The following is a 17,344-nucleotide window of genomic DNA, read 5'->3' on the forward strand; positions in this document are numbered from 1 at the left end:
TGGTTTTTAATTGCAAATAACTTTTCATAATAACATTTTTTGATATTTTGAAATATAAAGGTAGTTTGCTCTTGAGCGAAATTCATATTTTTTGACATACCTCGTATAGTGTTAACAAAATTTGATACCTGATGATTGCATCTTAGGTTTTAGACTATGCAGAGCACTTTATAAAGCATGACTTTTTTTCGTAAAATTGATATTAAAAAAGTTTCCCATATGGTTCCAAGTTACGCAGACACCCTGTATAAGTTCTAGTTTGCTGGTTAATTTCTGCTGAATGATCTCTCTTACTGAGTAATGGCGATCTTTATAATTAGTAGCGACAAACACCTGGCAGCCCCCGGTAAGGTGTTGGGTGGGTTCTTGGGCTCGACAGCCATATCGGCATTTATCGTTTTGGACTTGAGGGTCCTTGGAAAGTAGGTAGGTAGGTAGTCAATCGAAAGTAGGAAACCCCCCGTCTCGAGAAACACCTTTCGTGATGTCAAACAATGGTTTGACGATGTATTATCGACAAATTCTTGTTTGATCTGAGATATCGCCCATACAGAGGTTTACTTATCCAGGTGCGCATTTCTTCTTGCTTAGAACGATTTATGCCCATTTCTTGTTACCTCAGTTTAAGCGGCGTTGAGTCATCTATTGAGCAAATTGCACAATGTACAAGTAGATGTCTCAGTCTGCGTCTGAAAATAAGTTCTTAAATTAGTAACCTGCTTATCCAGTTGCTCACCTATGTCCTTAAGTCCTATTCCCTTAGATACCGAGGTAATGTTGTTCTCCCAACTACACTGCGTTGATGATGTTTTTGTGCCTTTGTGAAGTTTTCTTGCATTTCACTGAAGACTTTCTTTATCCGTTTTTGACTACTTTATATTACCAAATGAGTAGCTAAGCGCGGAAAGGCGTACGTATTTAATGCCTTAAACACATTTTTTCTATTAAGGTATGACCGATATCTCTTACTCTTCGTACAAACTTGGAAGTTAGTTCGGTTTTTATTTATTTATAGTCAATTTTTTGCGCTTGCTTTACTCTGAGATATTTTTATATTATATATAATTTTCACCCACCTATTATTCAGTGGAGGCGGATTTACGGAGAAGGAAAAAGGGGAAATTCCCCCTAACAAGGTCCAATATTAAAGAAAAAATTGTTGAAACATAAAAAGCTGTCATGAAACTTAAACCACAGACAGACAAATTAAACACAATAAACACGAAAGTTCCCCCCTGCCGAGGCAAATGTCTAGATCTGCCACTATTATTACTTTGTTCCAAAACTTTAATTACTTATTACTTTCCTCCCGTAAAACCAAATGCTGCCAATCTAGAACAACCAAACTTTCTATTGTATTTTGACGTGTGGTAATGAGAGGAAGAGGAAAACGAAAACAAGAAAGTGTTAATCTTGATCTGCGTTGATGACTCAACCTAATAATATTTAAACGCATCTTTTTAATAAACCAGGAATTGGTTTCTATCATGATTCGTTAATTATTTAATACTCAGTGGTTACAAAATGGTCGGAATAATCGGATTGCAGGAGTGTCTCAGGGATTCTCCGAAATTCAGGTTCGTACTTTGGTCATTTTTAATTGTTTACAATTCGTTTTCAATTAACTAAATTATCAAATTTCAGGAGTAGGTTGGAAGCTGAGGAGGCAAGCGTTGATCAACTCGAAAATAAGCTCGAGAAAATTTTGAAAATATGCGGATCTATGGTGGATTCTGGAAAAACATATGTTGGACAACAAAGGTAAACTTTTCATGTTATGGGAAATTTTGAATTATCATTAATAAGAAAGTAGCTTTAACTTCTATGCAGTGTTTGTTGAAAAGAGGGTGTTTTATTAGTAATAGTCAATGTTTAAATGTGACTGTATAAATAGAAATCAATTATATATTTTGGAGATAAATTTGTAGAAATTGATCTATTTTGGTAACATGTTCTATGTTAACCTTTTGGGATTGACCTATCACTCTTTTTCTTTGCATTTGTGGTATTTTATACTATAATATTTACATAACTAAGTAAATCAACATGAATCATTACTGATTCAGTTTGTTTATATTTGTGTGAGCATTTTTTGCTTTTATAAATATTTCTTAAGTCGACCAATTATGTTTCTTATTGGTACATTAAAACAAGGCTTCAATTCATTGCAGATGTATACAAAGTAAATAGTGTTTAATACTTATTGAAATGTAACAGTAGTCAAATGGAATGGAAAGATGAAAATCGAAAATAAATCACATTTTTTAATTAAAATATTAGTTATGTAGACTTGCTTGTTTTATAAGTTTATAATATAAAGTAATATAAAATTTTTATAAGTATTTATGTTAGTAAATAAATAATTAAGCAAAAATCTCAAAAATCCATTAACTAAAGCTCTTTTAAACAAAGAGCTAATAGATTGTTTAGAATAGGTTTTGTTGATAAAATTTAACATGATCTGGATGTTTATGATTCATCAGTGGATGTAGGAGGGAGTTGTACTGTCATAACATAAGACTTTGAGTCAGAGCTTTTATTATAGACATTGAGCAGTAGGAGTTGTTTTTTTTATACAGTGCGTCCATAAAGTAACGCATAAATTCATTATTTCGTAAACCGGCGACTTTAAGGAAAAATCCCAAAACAGGTCGACTTATTTTGAATGTCATCCATCTGGGCGTGATGACGTAATCGATGATTTTTTTAAATGAGAATAGGGGTCATGTGTTAGCTCATTTGAAAGGGTATTCAATTCTCTATTCACTAATATAATATAATAATAATAATAATAATGGAGTTTATTCGTAGAAAATAAATTATACATATAATAAACTCAGTTCCTCACTGAAGTTGTACGTATGTACAACTTGTGCGTGAGGGTTCAATTTTGATTGTCTTAAACACTAATTAATTTTAAAATTTACAAAAAGGAATCAAAGTTTTTTTTTTTTTTTCGTTTATCTGCCTCGAAATTTGGGCTCCTCTTCTCACTAATTCAGTTACTATTATATGTTGTTTTTCGGACCTACGAAAATTTCTCATAAAATTCAAGAAATTATTGCAAAACGTTTTCTATGGGACTTCTCTGGTGGGACTTTTTTTTTTTTTTTTTTTTTTATTCCATTTATTAAAATACGTAATAACAATATACAAAAAAAAAAATACATTAAAAAACCAAGAGCCGTAGCTATGCTGGTTTTGTGGTAACATAATAAACATAAATATAATGGTAACAGATTACATAACATAAAACTTTTTAGACTACTTTACACTGAAGGTTAAGTTTTCCTATATAGATTCATTAAAGAAATTGTATTAAAGTAAATGATTAAATTATTATTTATTATTAAATTGTTATAGAATTATATTCAATTAAAGCTATCTGTTGTAGTAGTTAGTAGGAAGTAACTCTTTTAATTCAGTTTTAAATCTTTCTAGCCTGCAGTCTTTGATCTTTGTGGGTAACTTATTATACAAAATCAGACCACTTGAGTATATACTTCTTTGTGCACCAGTAGTTCGCATTCTTACGGTTTGAAAACTACCTCCCTGTCTGGTATTATGGTCATGCACATCTTCTATATGTCTTAGAGTAATATTTGTACGTGTTTGAGAAAGCTTAATTTGATGAATGAATATACAAACTTGTAAAATGTATAGCGACTCAATGTTTAGAATTCCTCTCTGATAGTACAGGTCGTCAGTTGGATGAAGTCTTGACAGTTGAAATATATATTTCACAGCCTTGTTCTGTAACACCATGAGAGGATGTAGCTGTTTTTGATTTGTATTACCCCAAACAATAGTTAGATATGACAAATGTGAATTTATTAAAGAGTGATAGATCATTTTACGCTGTGGGATACTTATAAATTTAGCAATTCTTCCAAGCATACCCACTGCTGGAGCTATTTTTTGACACGTGTTCAATATATGCTGTTCCCATGTTAGTCGATTATCTATGTGTAAGCCAAGGTATTTGGTAACATTTTTTTTAACGAATTTGAATTTTCCAAAATTTAACTGTAGCTCTCTGTGTTCTTCAATATTTGAAATTATTGTGTAACTACATTTATTCATATTGAGTGAGAGCTTGTGGTATCTGAGCCAGTCATCTATATCTGTCAGATCTTTTTCTACAACATATTCTAGCTTTTTGGGATCTTTGTCAGCATACAAGAGTCCCGTATCATCAGCATATAAAAATAGCGTTGATTTTAAAGGCAGATTGGAGATGGAGTTTATATAAATAAGGAACAATGTTGGTCCCAATATAGACCCTTGAGGAACTCCACATGTGATGTCTTCTGCTGTACTAAGTACATTATTACAGAGCACTTTTTGTATTCTGCCAGTCAAATAATCCCTGAGCCATACTAAGGACATACCAGTTATACCATATTGTTCAAGCACTGAGATAAGTAACTCATGGTTAACTGTATCAAAAGCTTTTTGTAAATCTAGTGATACAAATACACAGCTTAATCCTTTGTCTAAGTTACTATATATATCTGTAATCAAATCGGTAGCTGCTGACACTGTGCTGGAATTATGTCTGAAACCATATTGTCGATTAAACCAGGCACCAGTTGTATTCAAGAAGTTTACGATTTGAAGATTTACACATGATTCTAATATCTTTGACATAGCTGTTAAGAGAGATATTGGCCGATAACTTCCTGGCTGTTTTGAGTCTCCTCCCTTATAAAGTGGTATCACTATTGCCATTTTCATAGAGCTCGGGATTGTTCCAGTGACAAAAGAAAGGTTAACTAATTTAGTTATAATCGGTAGAAGCTCCTCTTCAAACTCCCTGATAATATCAACACCAAAGCCATCCCAGCCAGGAGATTTGCCTTTTTTTAGTTTTCTTACAACCTCTTGAACATTAATTTCTAAGACTTGTTGCCATTCAAATATATATTCTTTTGGTGATACATTTATTGGAGTGCTTGTTGAAGGTGTTATGTTTTTTGACAGAGATTTTCCTACTTGTGAAAAATATTTGTTTAATTGGTTTGATAGCTCCTCAGATTTATTATATATCGAGTTCTGATAGTGTAGTTCATGTATTGTTATTGTTTTTTTTGTATTTTCGGCATTATGAATAAGGTGATTGATAGTTGCCCATAATTTTTTACTATTGCCTTGTGCATCGGATAATTTATTCGTGAAATAGTCTTTTTTTGCTTTGCCTACTGCTTTCAGTAGTTCATTTTGCACGGACTTATAAACATCTTGTAAGAACTTACTATTAGGGAATTGTCTATGCCTTCTATAATGAAAATCTCTTTTTAAAACAAGGTTATGTAATGTGACATTAAACCATGGTGCACTTTTTTGTCGAAATCGATTTTTAATTGTTTTTGTATTAAGATTATTTAAATAAACACGTAATATTTCATCACATAAAGAATCAGGTTCATTCCAAATCTGATTTTGCAAGCTGTATATTTCATTTTTGAATTTCAGTTTGTTTAAAGTTGTTACTGTATAATACTTGTCAGTGGTTATAAATGATGTGTTTTTTACCTTTAATAGCTGCAGTTGATGATCACCGAAACCTTCATCTACTATATATAACGTTGCATCAAAGTTTAAAGTGTTTGTCATCACATAATCAATACATGTAGCCGAATGATTGGTGATTCTGGTAGGGTTAGTTTTATTTAATATACTAAAACCGTTGGACACAATTGTTTGACAAACTAATTTTTGTGGGATACTCTCTTGAATAAGGTCTATGTTAAAGTCACCTAGTATCCAAACTGGAATTTTTTTATTCACAAATATGTTTAGTGCTGTATCCAGTGCATCAAAAAGTTCATTGCAGTAGAAATCTTGAGGTCGATATACTCCACCCACTATAATACTTCTATCGATCTGTAAAAATAACATTGAACACTTTTTATTATATCTGTAGACTTCTGAGTACTCGTAACAGCTTTTAACAAATAACCCTACACCACCACCTTCTTTATCCCTACAAACAAAAACTGAACTATAACCATTCACATTAAAATATGTTTCTTCACCCACTCTCAGCCAATGTTCGGCCACTACAATTAAATCTGGCATATTTAACTTAACAACTAACGTTTCAAAGTTCAATATCTTATTTCTCAAAGACTGAGCATTCAGGTAGAGTATGTTAAACTCAGTACTATTATCACACTGTACTTTATCCAGTTTAAATTTTATTTGCAATTTACAATCATTATCCATTTTACTAACGTATTTTCCATTTTACTATAATGTTCACACAAATAATATTAAAGAGTTTTGATAATATCCTCATTGTGAATGTAAATTGGCTCAGAATCATCAGATTTTTTTACATATACCCTACCATTTTTTGTCCAACAGTATTTGTATTTCCTTTCCTTTTTTAATTTGTATGCAATGTTAAACAAGTTTCTGTTTGTAAAGGTGAGCTGCTCGTTTATATAGATCTTTGAGGTATTCTCTTTGTTTTTGTTGCAACTCAGCATATTAGATTCCATTTTACGATTTTTTCGTGCTTTGATAAACTTAGTTTTTATATCACGTGATCTCATCTTTGCAACAATTATTGCTCCATTTTTGGTTTCTTGTTTGAAGCAGTCTGACACATCTTGACTATTAAAATTACATGATAAAAGATCATTAGCAATTTCCATTAGAACTTCTTTGGGATCTTCATTTTTGATTTGAGTTCCGTGAATCTCTAGGTTACAGGAAAATTCTTTGATTTCTAGTTCACAGATTCTTTTTTCCAGCTGGCTAACTTTGGTTTTTAATTGGATATTTTCTCTTTTCATATCTCGCAATTCCCGTAATGCATTTTGATTTTCCACTGTAAGAGTATCAAATTTGCTGCTCAGGAATTCCATAGATTCTTCCATTTTCTGAAATAACTTTTGAAACTCTGAGATTTCCTTTGATTTGTTTGAAGAAAAATCGACTTCATCCGACTTAACCTCACTTTTTGCACATTGACCACATTTGATTGTATTTCCTTTCATTGCTCCAGATTTTTCTGCACAACTCTCGTGAAAATAATTTCCCTTACAAATACTGCACATTACAGCATGAACTACCTTTTTTTTGCAGAAAAAACAAAATTTTTCTGTAGAGCTCATTTTTGTAATGTTTACTTGTACTTAACCTTCAAGAAGAAGCTTGATGACAGACTTGAAGAAAGACTTCGTTTTTTATGAGCATTGTCATTACTTTTTTGATGTGTTTTATCTATTTTTACAATAATTTTTACAAATTTAACACTTATAAGTAGTGTGACCAACTAGCCCGAAAAATCCGGGACATGGCCCGAATTACGAGGTCGTGTCCCGGCGACCCAGACAATGTTTTGGTAAAATTCCATTATGAAATTTTTACTACATTATTCTTCTAAGAATTCACATCAAATTGAATTGGTGAGACGAAAAAGTCGACAATTTCTAGAGTGTAGGTACTTCTAATACCACATCCAAAACGCATGCATCTTATATCGTCGTATTATAGTTCTACGAAAAGTCAAATGGACTAAAATGGACTTTTTCGGTTTCTGTATTTTAATTATCGTCTTCTGAAAAGACGATTTAAAACATGAATATCAAATAATGGTAATTATATTTTAACCCAAGGTTCAATTTACATGGAAATCCAACATTACATACCTAGTTTATTTTCTAATTTTTCATTTTTTGAGAACGATTTCTGGATTGGAAGTCGAAACGTCAAAAACTAACAAAAATGTAATTACCATTACAACCCATTCCACCAAAAAAATTTTTGTCAAGATAAAAATGTTAAATAATCGATAATATGATGATGTTAAAGTTTAATATTAAAAAAAAATGGCCCGATTTTCATTGAAAAGTCCCGGATTTTAGGCAGTTTTTTCAGCCTTGTCCCGAATTCGACTAAATTGGAGTTGGTCACACTACTTATAAGTGACATTTCAAAAAAATCATTTTTGACGGATATAATGATATATGACTAATGTAAACATTAACATAATTATTTATACAGGGTGTTCAAAAAACATTTTTTAAATTAAAATAATTGAGACAAAAAGAAGAATGTATGTAATTTATTTAATTCAAAATGCGTTTTATTACTGTCAGAAAATAGAAAAAAATTATTTGACAAATAAACATTGATTTTCGCTTAAACGAAATGTTCAAACTGGCAAGAGGCAGGTGGGTGGCAGCTTTAACTTTGAATTTAAGCGAAAAACAATATTTATTTGTCAAATAAACATTTTTGCCTGTTTTCTGACAACATTAAAACATATTTTGAATTAGATAAATTACATACATTCTTCTTTTTGTCTCAATTAATTTAATTAAAAAAATGTTTTTTTGAACACCTTGTATAAATAATTATGTTTATATTAGGGAATAGAGAATTGAATACCCTTTCAAATGAGCTATCACATGACCCCTATTCTCATTTAAAAAAATCATCGATTATGTCATCATGCCTAGATGGATGACGTCACTAGTATGACATATATGTCAAAAATCGGAAATTAAAAATGAAAATCGACCTGTTTCGGGATTTTTCTTTAAAGTCGCCGGTTTACGAAATAATGAATTTATGCGTTACTTTATGGATGCACTGTATATAACCCATTGGATGGATACAATTGTTGAGACTTCCTATTTTTATAATACTCCTCACAGCACCTCTTTCAGCTTTGTGCAGGTTGGTCTATTGGTGTTTGTGTTCAAAAGGAACAGATGACCATATTCCACTAGGGATCAACAGATCCTTTTGTAAATGGTTGTAGCTGTAGTAGATGGTATTCCTGAATTTTTGTATTTTAAGGCTCTGAAGCTTTTGAAGGATTTGGTTCTGCCAATTACCCTTTACTTTTGTTGCCAAATTAAAGTTAAAATTTTATATCACAAGATTTGCAACTGCCGCACATTGTGATTATTGATTTGATACAATACAAGGTATGGTTCAAGTGGAAATCGGTGGGACTGTGCATTTTGTCAATGAAAAAAGATATGTCTCAGACACTCCAGAAGCCGCTAACAATAAAATGTTTTAATATCGCATTAATCATTGTAAATTAGTTGACGGATATTAGTACAGTGAAAATTATAAGATGAGAACTGGAGGATAATTATTATAAAGAATAAATTTTAAAGTTTTTTCTATTTTAATGACAAAAAAAGCAAGCTCATTAGCAGAAACCAATTCAAAATTATTTTGCACATCATATGTAAAACATTATTTGGTTGAAAAGTCTCATTTTTGTTGGCACAAAAATATATTAATTTGTCTGGACTAAATTACAGTTCTGCTTATCTTGTTACTATCAACATTCACACAGTGTTGCCAAACTGAATTTTGTTATTTTGGGTGTAAATTTCTTCCACGGATCTCCGAGGGTACAATATATCCTCAAGTGATTCCAAAAAAAAAGACATGGAAAATGTCCATTTAGTCTGGGCAGATCGTCGGAGAATAGGCAATTTTTGGGAAAAGTTATTTACCAGCAATTTTATTGCCGGAATCGAATCTTATGATTGTATATACAGTACAACCTGCCATATCCGGACGGTTCTGCGCCGTCCGGATCTACCGAAATCTACCGAGAAAGGCAGTCCTGCTGTTGGACAACGCACCAAAAGAAGAACTAAAAGATGGCGAAATAATGTATTATATATTCGATAAAACGTGTCTATCGACGAAAGTTATTGACGGCGTTGATTACTGGAATGTATGAAGGAGAAAATGTTTCAGAGACTATAAAAGAAGCAGTGGTCTTTATATCCGGATTTTTTCATATCCGGATCGGTCTGTCGCCACATTGATCCGGATATGGCAGGATTGACTGTATTAATAATGCCAAGTCCGCAGATAGTGTGCTACTTTTTTTATAAACAAAATGGCGCCCGAAAATCGTCTTTTTTTCAATTTTTGCTCTATAACCAGGGGCGGATGGGCCCACCGGGATACCGGGAATTTTCCCGGTGGGCCGTCGTTTGTGGGCTGCCACGCGCGGACCTAAACCCTTAATTTTTCAACTGCATGAATCTTGATTTTTATAAATCGATGTAAAAATACTGATACGGTTGCACCTAGACCTAGCAAATACCTAGACTAGACTATAAAAGTAAGAAAAGAACCAAAAATTATGTTCAACAAAAGTAAACAGGATGTATACTTTCTTTAAAGACTGGTCCAGCGCTGTTCTTTATTATGTTATTTTCTAAGCTCCCTCAAACAGCGTATACCTGCTAAATGCTACCTGCTATTTTTGTAAGCTATTATTGTATTAAAATTTACCCAGCAAGAAACACGAAAATAAACTTAAACACAATGTGTGTCTGGCACTGGCCTATGTTAAAAACATCTGCGGACAATATGCACTCCCGGCTTACAGTTTGTATCAGTCATCGTAGTTATTGTTTTCTTAGTAAAGGAAGCCCCTTGACCTTGAGACCCTAAGGATTATTTTTCGTTTTACAGTTTGTTTATTACTGTCGACGACTGTCGTTATTTGAGACAGCGGTTGTGCGAGTTTGCAAATTCTACGTCCGTCGCGTCGCCAGAAATCTTTTGGATTAACTAACGCCTTATCACTTAGTTCCGGTTCCGAAAGACACGAATTATTATGTGACGTGCGCTTTTACTTCGGGATTAGTTGAATAGTGGCGTAGAAGGATAATAATAAACATTTACCTACTTCTAAATTAACCAATAACGTTATATTACTTAAGCCGATTTATTAGAGTGGAAGTTTAAGGTAGGAAATAATTATTTAAAATAATTTTTACTATACAGGGTGTTTCAACACTATACACCGTGTCCGGAAAGTCGCGGATAAACAGTACAAGGTGTTATTCTGTACTAAAAGTTCGTATTTTTTTTTAAATAAACACATTAATAAATTAGGCAGGTGCAAGCTTTCTGTTTAAATCATTCGATTAAAATAAATTCTCGTACACTCTGTTTCATCTTCTTTCCCAAACAAAAAATTTACTTACTTTTAGAGTTTTGTAGTATTGTTAAGTTCTGTAAAAAACTATAAAATTTGTAAAAATCTATTGCTTTCAAGTGTTTTTTTACGTCTAATTCGCAAACAAATCGTTTTTGGGCGTTTGTTTATAAAGCAAGAATGTTGGTTGTGATGTCTCCTACCACGTTTAAAGGTTTGTAGGTATAGTTATGAAATACTCTGTATAAACATGCTCAAAAAGCGCCTATTCTAGCTGTTCAATAATTATGAAATTTGTTACGTTAGGACGAAAACTGCTTGTATGATAGCCGTCAGAACCAATATACTAAGTGAATAAAAAATCAAATACCAATGCCACCAAAACGAAAAGGAGGACAAGAAAAAAACTAGAAAGGGAGAAGAAAAAAAGATGTGAAATAGCAAAAAAATGTCACTCTTTGGATAATTTGCTCAATAGTTATTCTGTTCCTTCAACTTCAGGGGTAGAAAGTGATATTAACACGGAAAAACAAGAGCAAGAGCAAAAATCCGAAGAAAATTTACCGGTTTCAGAAACTAAATTTGAAACTGAGTTAAAGCTGTCAGAGGACTCGGACGACGACATAGAGACAAGTGATGAAAGCGATAGTGAAGCTAATGTAAAAAAGGCACTTAAAGACGAAGAGGCGCTACTAAAGCTGGGACAGCCGGAAGAGACAGAATCTGTCAATTTCTTCGACCGTCCCGATCCCAATAAATTACAGCTATTTTTTGAATTCCATCCAAAGGTACCTGCCGCACAAAAAGATGTACCTCTCAATGTGGAAAAAGCGTTTACGCGTAATAATAAAACAAAAAGGAAATGGTTGAGCTATAGTGAAGAAAGAAAGGCACTTTTCTGCACAATTTGTCTTGCTTATTCAGTTGAGAGTAATAAAGATCAAAGTTCTGCTTTTGCAAGAGGTATGTCTGATTGGAAACATGTATATCAGCGAATAAATGAGCATGAAAGTTCAATCAGTCATGGAAAAAACTGCGAAACATATTTCATGTATATTAAAAATCAAACAATTGAAAAAATACTTTTTGGAAACGTTGTTGAAATGAGAAATAAAAAAGTTGCAAGCAATCGGCACGTTTTGGATGTTATTATTGATGTTATAAAACTAATTGGCAAACGAGGACTTTATTATCGGGGCACAGCAAATGAAGCTGCATACAATCTAGAAAATGAAAACCTAGATCATGGTAATTTTTTGGAAATAATCTTACTTTTATCGAAATTTGATGTTATTTTGAAGAAACATTTGGACGCCATTGTTAAAAAAAGCAAAAGTTATCACAATAGAAAAATCAAACGTCGAGCTGGAAATTTCTACACATTTTTGTCAAAAACTACTGTAAATTCAATCATTGTCATAATCACAGAAATTATTCTAAAGAAGATTTCTTCAGAGATACAGACTGCCACTATGTTCTCTATAGAAATAGACAGCACTCAAGATATTTCAGTAACAGACCAATGTTCAGTTGTAACAAGGTATGTTAAATTGTAAGTATAATAAAATCTTCACCTTTGCTTATTTTATTTTATTTCAGGTATGTTTACAACGGAACAATTCACGAACGCCTTCTTGCAGTTGTTCCTTGTCACAATTCAACAGGGAAGGGATTTCATACCATGATTCATGACATACTGGTAAAAAATGGTTTGGATGAAAAAAATTGTATTGCTGACTCTACTGATGGGGCGGCTAATATGCAAGGGAGATATTCGGGATTCTCCAGTTTCATGGTCCAGGAAAATTCAAATCATGTTCATGTTTGGTGTTATGCGCATATTTTAAATCTTGTTCTGACAGACATTTTTAAATCCCACATTAAGGCCGCATCATTTTTTTCATTACTGAATTGTATAGCAGCATTTTTTAAAGAATCTCATCAACGCATGGGTTACTGGTTGGACATAGGTAACAATGCTAGATCACAGAAACTTCAGTTGATAGGAGAAACTCGTTGGTGGTCAAAGGAAGCAGCGCTCAGTAAAATTTTTGGTAATTTTAATGAACCTAATAAAGCACTGTACGTTGATTTAATTGACATTCTTAATACAATTGAAAATTCACAAAAAATTAAGCCAGATGCAAGAGCGACTGCTGCAAATTACAAAGCACAATTACTGAAATACGAAAATATTTTAATTGGGCACATATTCTTAAAACTGTTCTCTATAACAGGCCCTTTATCAAGATATATTCAGACAACAGGGTTAAATTTATTAAAATGTAACTTTATGGTTAATGATTCTATACTGAGTTTAAAAAAAAATGCAACGAAATTTTCCAGACATTGAAGCATCTGCAGATAAATTTGTAGGGTGGGCTAAACTCTCTTTTGAAAGGAGAGACTTCGAATTTTTTATTGAAGAACAATTGCACGAGTTTCGATCAAAAAAGAAAAAGAAATTCTTTGATGAGAAAACTTCTGATGAAATCCCAGTAAGCCCAAAAGAAAATTTTAGAATTGTTTTTTTTTAACGTTATTGCGGATACTGCAGTAGAATCAATCAGTAGAAGATTTGCAAACAACGCTGAATTATGTAGGGATCTGAACATTTTAGATCCAAATAATTTTGAAGAAATCGCCAAAGGTGAGCTACCTGAGAATTCTCTAAAAATATTGTCAGAAAAATTAATACAGTTTGATTCTTCTGCAACTCCTGCAAAGTTGAAAGAAGAGTTAGCAAGCTTTGCAAGCAACTGGAAACATATTAAATTAACAATTGAAGATTCATATGAAATAAATTATGCTAGACTTGATGTGGGGTTAGACGACTCTTCTTCTGCACAGTCAGATGTAGACGAAGATGACTGTATAACAAAACAGAGTACAAAATCAAGGGTGTGCATCGAATCTAACAAATGTCAGAACTGTGTCATTTGTTGCTACGGTTCAATTTTAAAATATAATTTGTTTAAGGGGGCTTATTCCACGCTGGTATTGGCTTATCAATATATACTTTCATTGCCCATCTCGCAAGTGGCATGTGAACGATCGTTTTCAACTTTAAAATTTATCAAAAATAGATTAAGAAACTCCTTGTCTGATAATAGACTCGAGTCGTTCATGCTGATGAATATTGAAAATGATATACTGAGCGATATCAACAATGATGAAATTATTAATCGTTAGGGTCAAACAACCAAATTAATGAAGGACGCTTTAATGTATTAATATAATAAATAATAGGTAACAGGTAACCATTTAGTGATAGCTATATATGTAAAACGATATTTCATTCACCTATAGTTTATAACACATTAATTTGTTATTTATATATCTTAAATATCTTAATATAGAATTTTCTAGAGCAAACTTTGTATTTTAGATTCCAAGTTTCTATAGTTTAAAAAAATCAAAAAAAACTCCCATGTGTATATATATATATATATTTAAATTTTGGGCCGCCGTCGTTTATTCTCCCGGTAGAATTTTACTTGCCCATCCGCCCCTGTCTATAACTCCAAAGATTTTAACTTTACGTCAAAAACACACAAATAAAAATTCACCGTAATTAAATTCAGCATAGAGACGTGTTTTTCCCGATTTACTTCGACGAAAACTTTCCCCGGAAAATGCGCATTTTTCCAACAAAATCTTTAATTTTCAACTAAAACTTTAGATAAGTAATTGTTTATCAATAATTAAATAACTTAATGTAAAAGCTCTTTTCGTATAGATTATAATTCCAGAAGCCGATGGAAATTGAACGAACAGTTTAGCAACAATTGAATTGTTAATTAAAAATTTATGGTCGCTATAATAACCACAATAATTATGATACATAAGAATAACTATGATTTTTGTATAAAAAGACACTGTACCTATCTAATGTACTTTTCAGAATTTAAATTGTACTATTTAAGTGGCCTCAGGAATATTTTAAAATTATAAACAATTTTTTGTCCTATAAACAAATAGAATATATCGGGAAATATTAAATAAAATTAAATCATGAAAACGGTATTGGAAAAAAAGCGGCAGGACGCTTCTTTTAAAAGATAAAACGTTTAATTGTGATGAGTGGTTCCTGAGATACAACCGGTCAAAGATATAAACAATAGGATCATCATTTTCAAACCATCACCTTTTTATTTTTGTCCTCTTTCTTCACACCAATTTTCATATCTTTAAAATACTCATAACATATAATTATTATAATAAAAACTATCGATATTACAAGTGTAAATTGCCAAAAATAGCAAAATACCAATCAAAAATTAGGTTGGAGAAAATGTAATCTCAAAGGTCAAAATCGGTATACGTTAAAAAATTCGTTTTCTCGGCTTCCCATTGAGCAATTTTCTTCATTATTTTTTTGTTCCCAAGTAACTCGAGTAGAGTCATTTAACTAACGCATTATTAAATGTGAGAGTTGCTTTTGTTTTGTTATAATAGATTAATTTATTTATTATAACAAAAATTTTTAATTTGTTTAAATAAAGATTGTTTAAATAATTATACAGCTTTCAAATGAGAATATTTATGTTTCTAACGTTAAAAGGTACACTTGTAGTAAGTTTATCTAAAAAAGTCTACAACTGGAAAAAATATGTAGTTTTCTTTTCTTATAAATAAATTAATATATTATAACAAAACAAAAGCAAGTTTGACATTTAACAATCCATTAGTTAGTTGGCTCTACTCGAGTTACTTGGGAACAAAAAAAGAATGAAGAAAATTGCTCCATGGGAAGCCGAGAAAATGCATTTTTTTAACGTATACCGATTTTGAACTTTGAGATTACATTTTCTCCAACCTAATTTTTGATTGGTATTTTGCTATTTTTGGCAATTTACACTCATAATATCGATAGTTTTTATTAAAATAAATATGTTATGAGTATTTTAAAGATAAGAAAATTAGTGTGAAGAAAGAGGACAAAAATAAAAAGGTGATGGTTTGAAAATGATGATACTATTGTTTATATCTTTGCCGTAAATGCCGGTTAACTTTGACCGGTTGTATCTCGTTTATCTTTTAAAAGAAGCGTCCTGCCGCTTTTTTTTCAATACCGTTTTCATGATAAAATTTTATTTAATATTTCCCGAGATATTCTATTTGTTTATAAGCCAAAAAATTGTTTATAATTTTAAAATATTCCTGAGGCCGCTTAGGTAGTCCAATTGCAATTCAAAGTACATTAGATAGGTACAGTTTCTTTTTATATAAAAATTATAGTTATTATTATGTATTTTAATTATTGTGGTTGTTATAGCGACCGTAAATTTTTAATTAACAATTCAATTGTTGCTAAACTGTTCATTCAATTTACATCGACTTCTGGAATTATAATCTATACGAAAAGAGCTTTTATATTACCAAGTTATTTAATTATTGATAAACAATTACTTATAAACATTTTAGTTGAACATTAAAGTTTTTGTTGGAAAAACCCGCATTTCCGGGGAAAATTTTCGTCGAAGTAAATCGGGAAAAACACGTCTGTATGCAGAATTTAATTACGGTGAATTTTTATTTGGGTGTTTTTGGTGTTAAGTTAAAATCTTTGGAGTTATAGAGCAAAAATTGAAAAAAACACGATTTTCGGGCTCCATTTTGTTTATAAAAAAAGTAGCACACTATCTGCGGACTTTACATACATATATTATTAAACAATCATAAGATTCGATTTCAGCAATAAAATTGCTGGTAAATAACTTTTCCTTGTATTTTGCTAATTAGCCCAGAGTAATTAGGTATAGTCTGCTTTTCGATAGTTCCGCTTGAACTATATACAATTGTTGCTATCAATTATTTCCAAACGGAGTATAATTTTGCGAGGATGTGACACATTTCTCGCCATGTCCCTGAACCATTGTAGCGAAAGAATGTGCTTGTTTATTGGGCTAATTTGTGTTCAAAATGCAAATAATACTACTTTATAGCTTTTAATATGTCTATTACTTGGGTTATTTAGAGAACTTTAAGTAATTATGTCAATGACCTTAGCATTTGTCTAATTCTACACTATCGTATGTTTTCATAAAGAAATATAACATCACATTATGTAAGTCAGTAAATACGTTTTCGTTCCTGTTTTTACAACATGCACATGTATGTATAAAAATACTGTTGGAATTTTGTTGTACTTATTATTAAAATCAAACTGAAAACAAATTATGTAAGTCACTAATTACTATTATTTGTAGTAGTTAACTCATCCTTTAAAAAATAATCACCCAGTAGCATTTTACATTATTAAATTGTGGATTTTCTATCTCTATATTTTTCTATACAATCTGTTCCAACGAAAATTTGACCCCCCCCCCCCCCCCAAAAACTCAGAAACCAAGAGCTTCTTCAAAATGTAAAAAAATACGTCATGTTTATATTGGGAGG

The 17,344-nt window shown here is 31.6% G+C and overlaps 1 protein-coding gene across 1 annotated transcript in view; it reads left to right on the top strand.

The window, feature by feature from the left end:
* The first annotated feature begins 1,352 nt into the window (after positions 1-1,352).
* Positions 1,353-17,344, top strand: part of LOC126885646 (arf-GAP with coiled-coil, ANK repeat and PH domain-containing protein 2) — a 106,035-nt gene continuing 90,043 nt past the window's right edge. The window contains exons 1-2 of the mRNA XM_050652302.1: positions 1,353-1,577; positions 1,645-1,761. Of these exons, the coding sequence (XP_050508259.1) occupies positions 1,525-1,577; positions 1,645-1,761 (170 nt within the window). The 5' untranslated portion in view covers positions 1,353-1,524. The remainder of the gene's footprint in view (positions 1,578-1,644; positions 1,762-17,344) is intronic.

Source organism: Diabrotica virgifera, chromosome 5 (genome assembly GCF_917563875.1).
Source record: "Diabrotica virgifera virgifera chromosome 5, PGI_DIABVI_V3a".
Lineage (NCBI taxonomy): Eukaryota > Metazoa > Arthropoda > Insecta > Coleoptera > Chrysomelidae > Diabrotica > Diabrotica virgifera.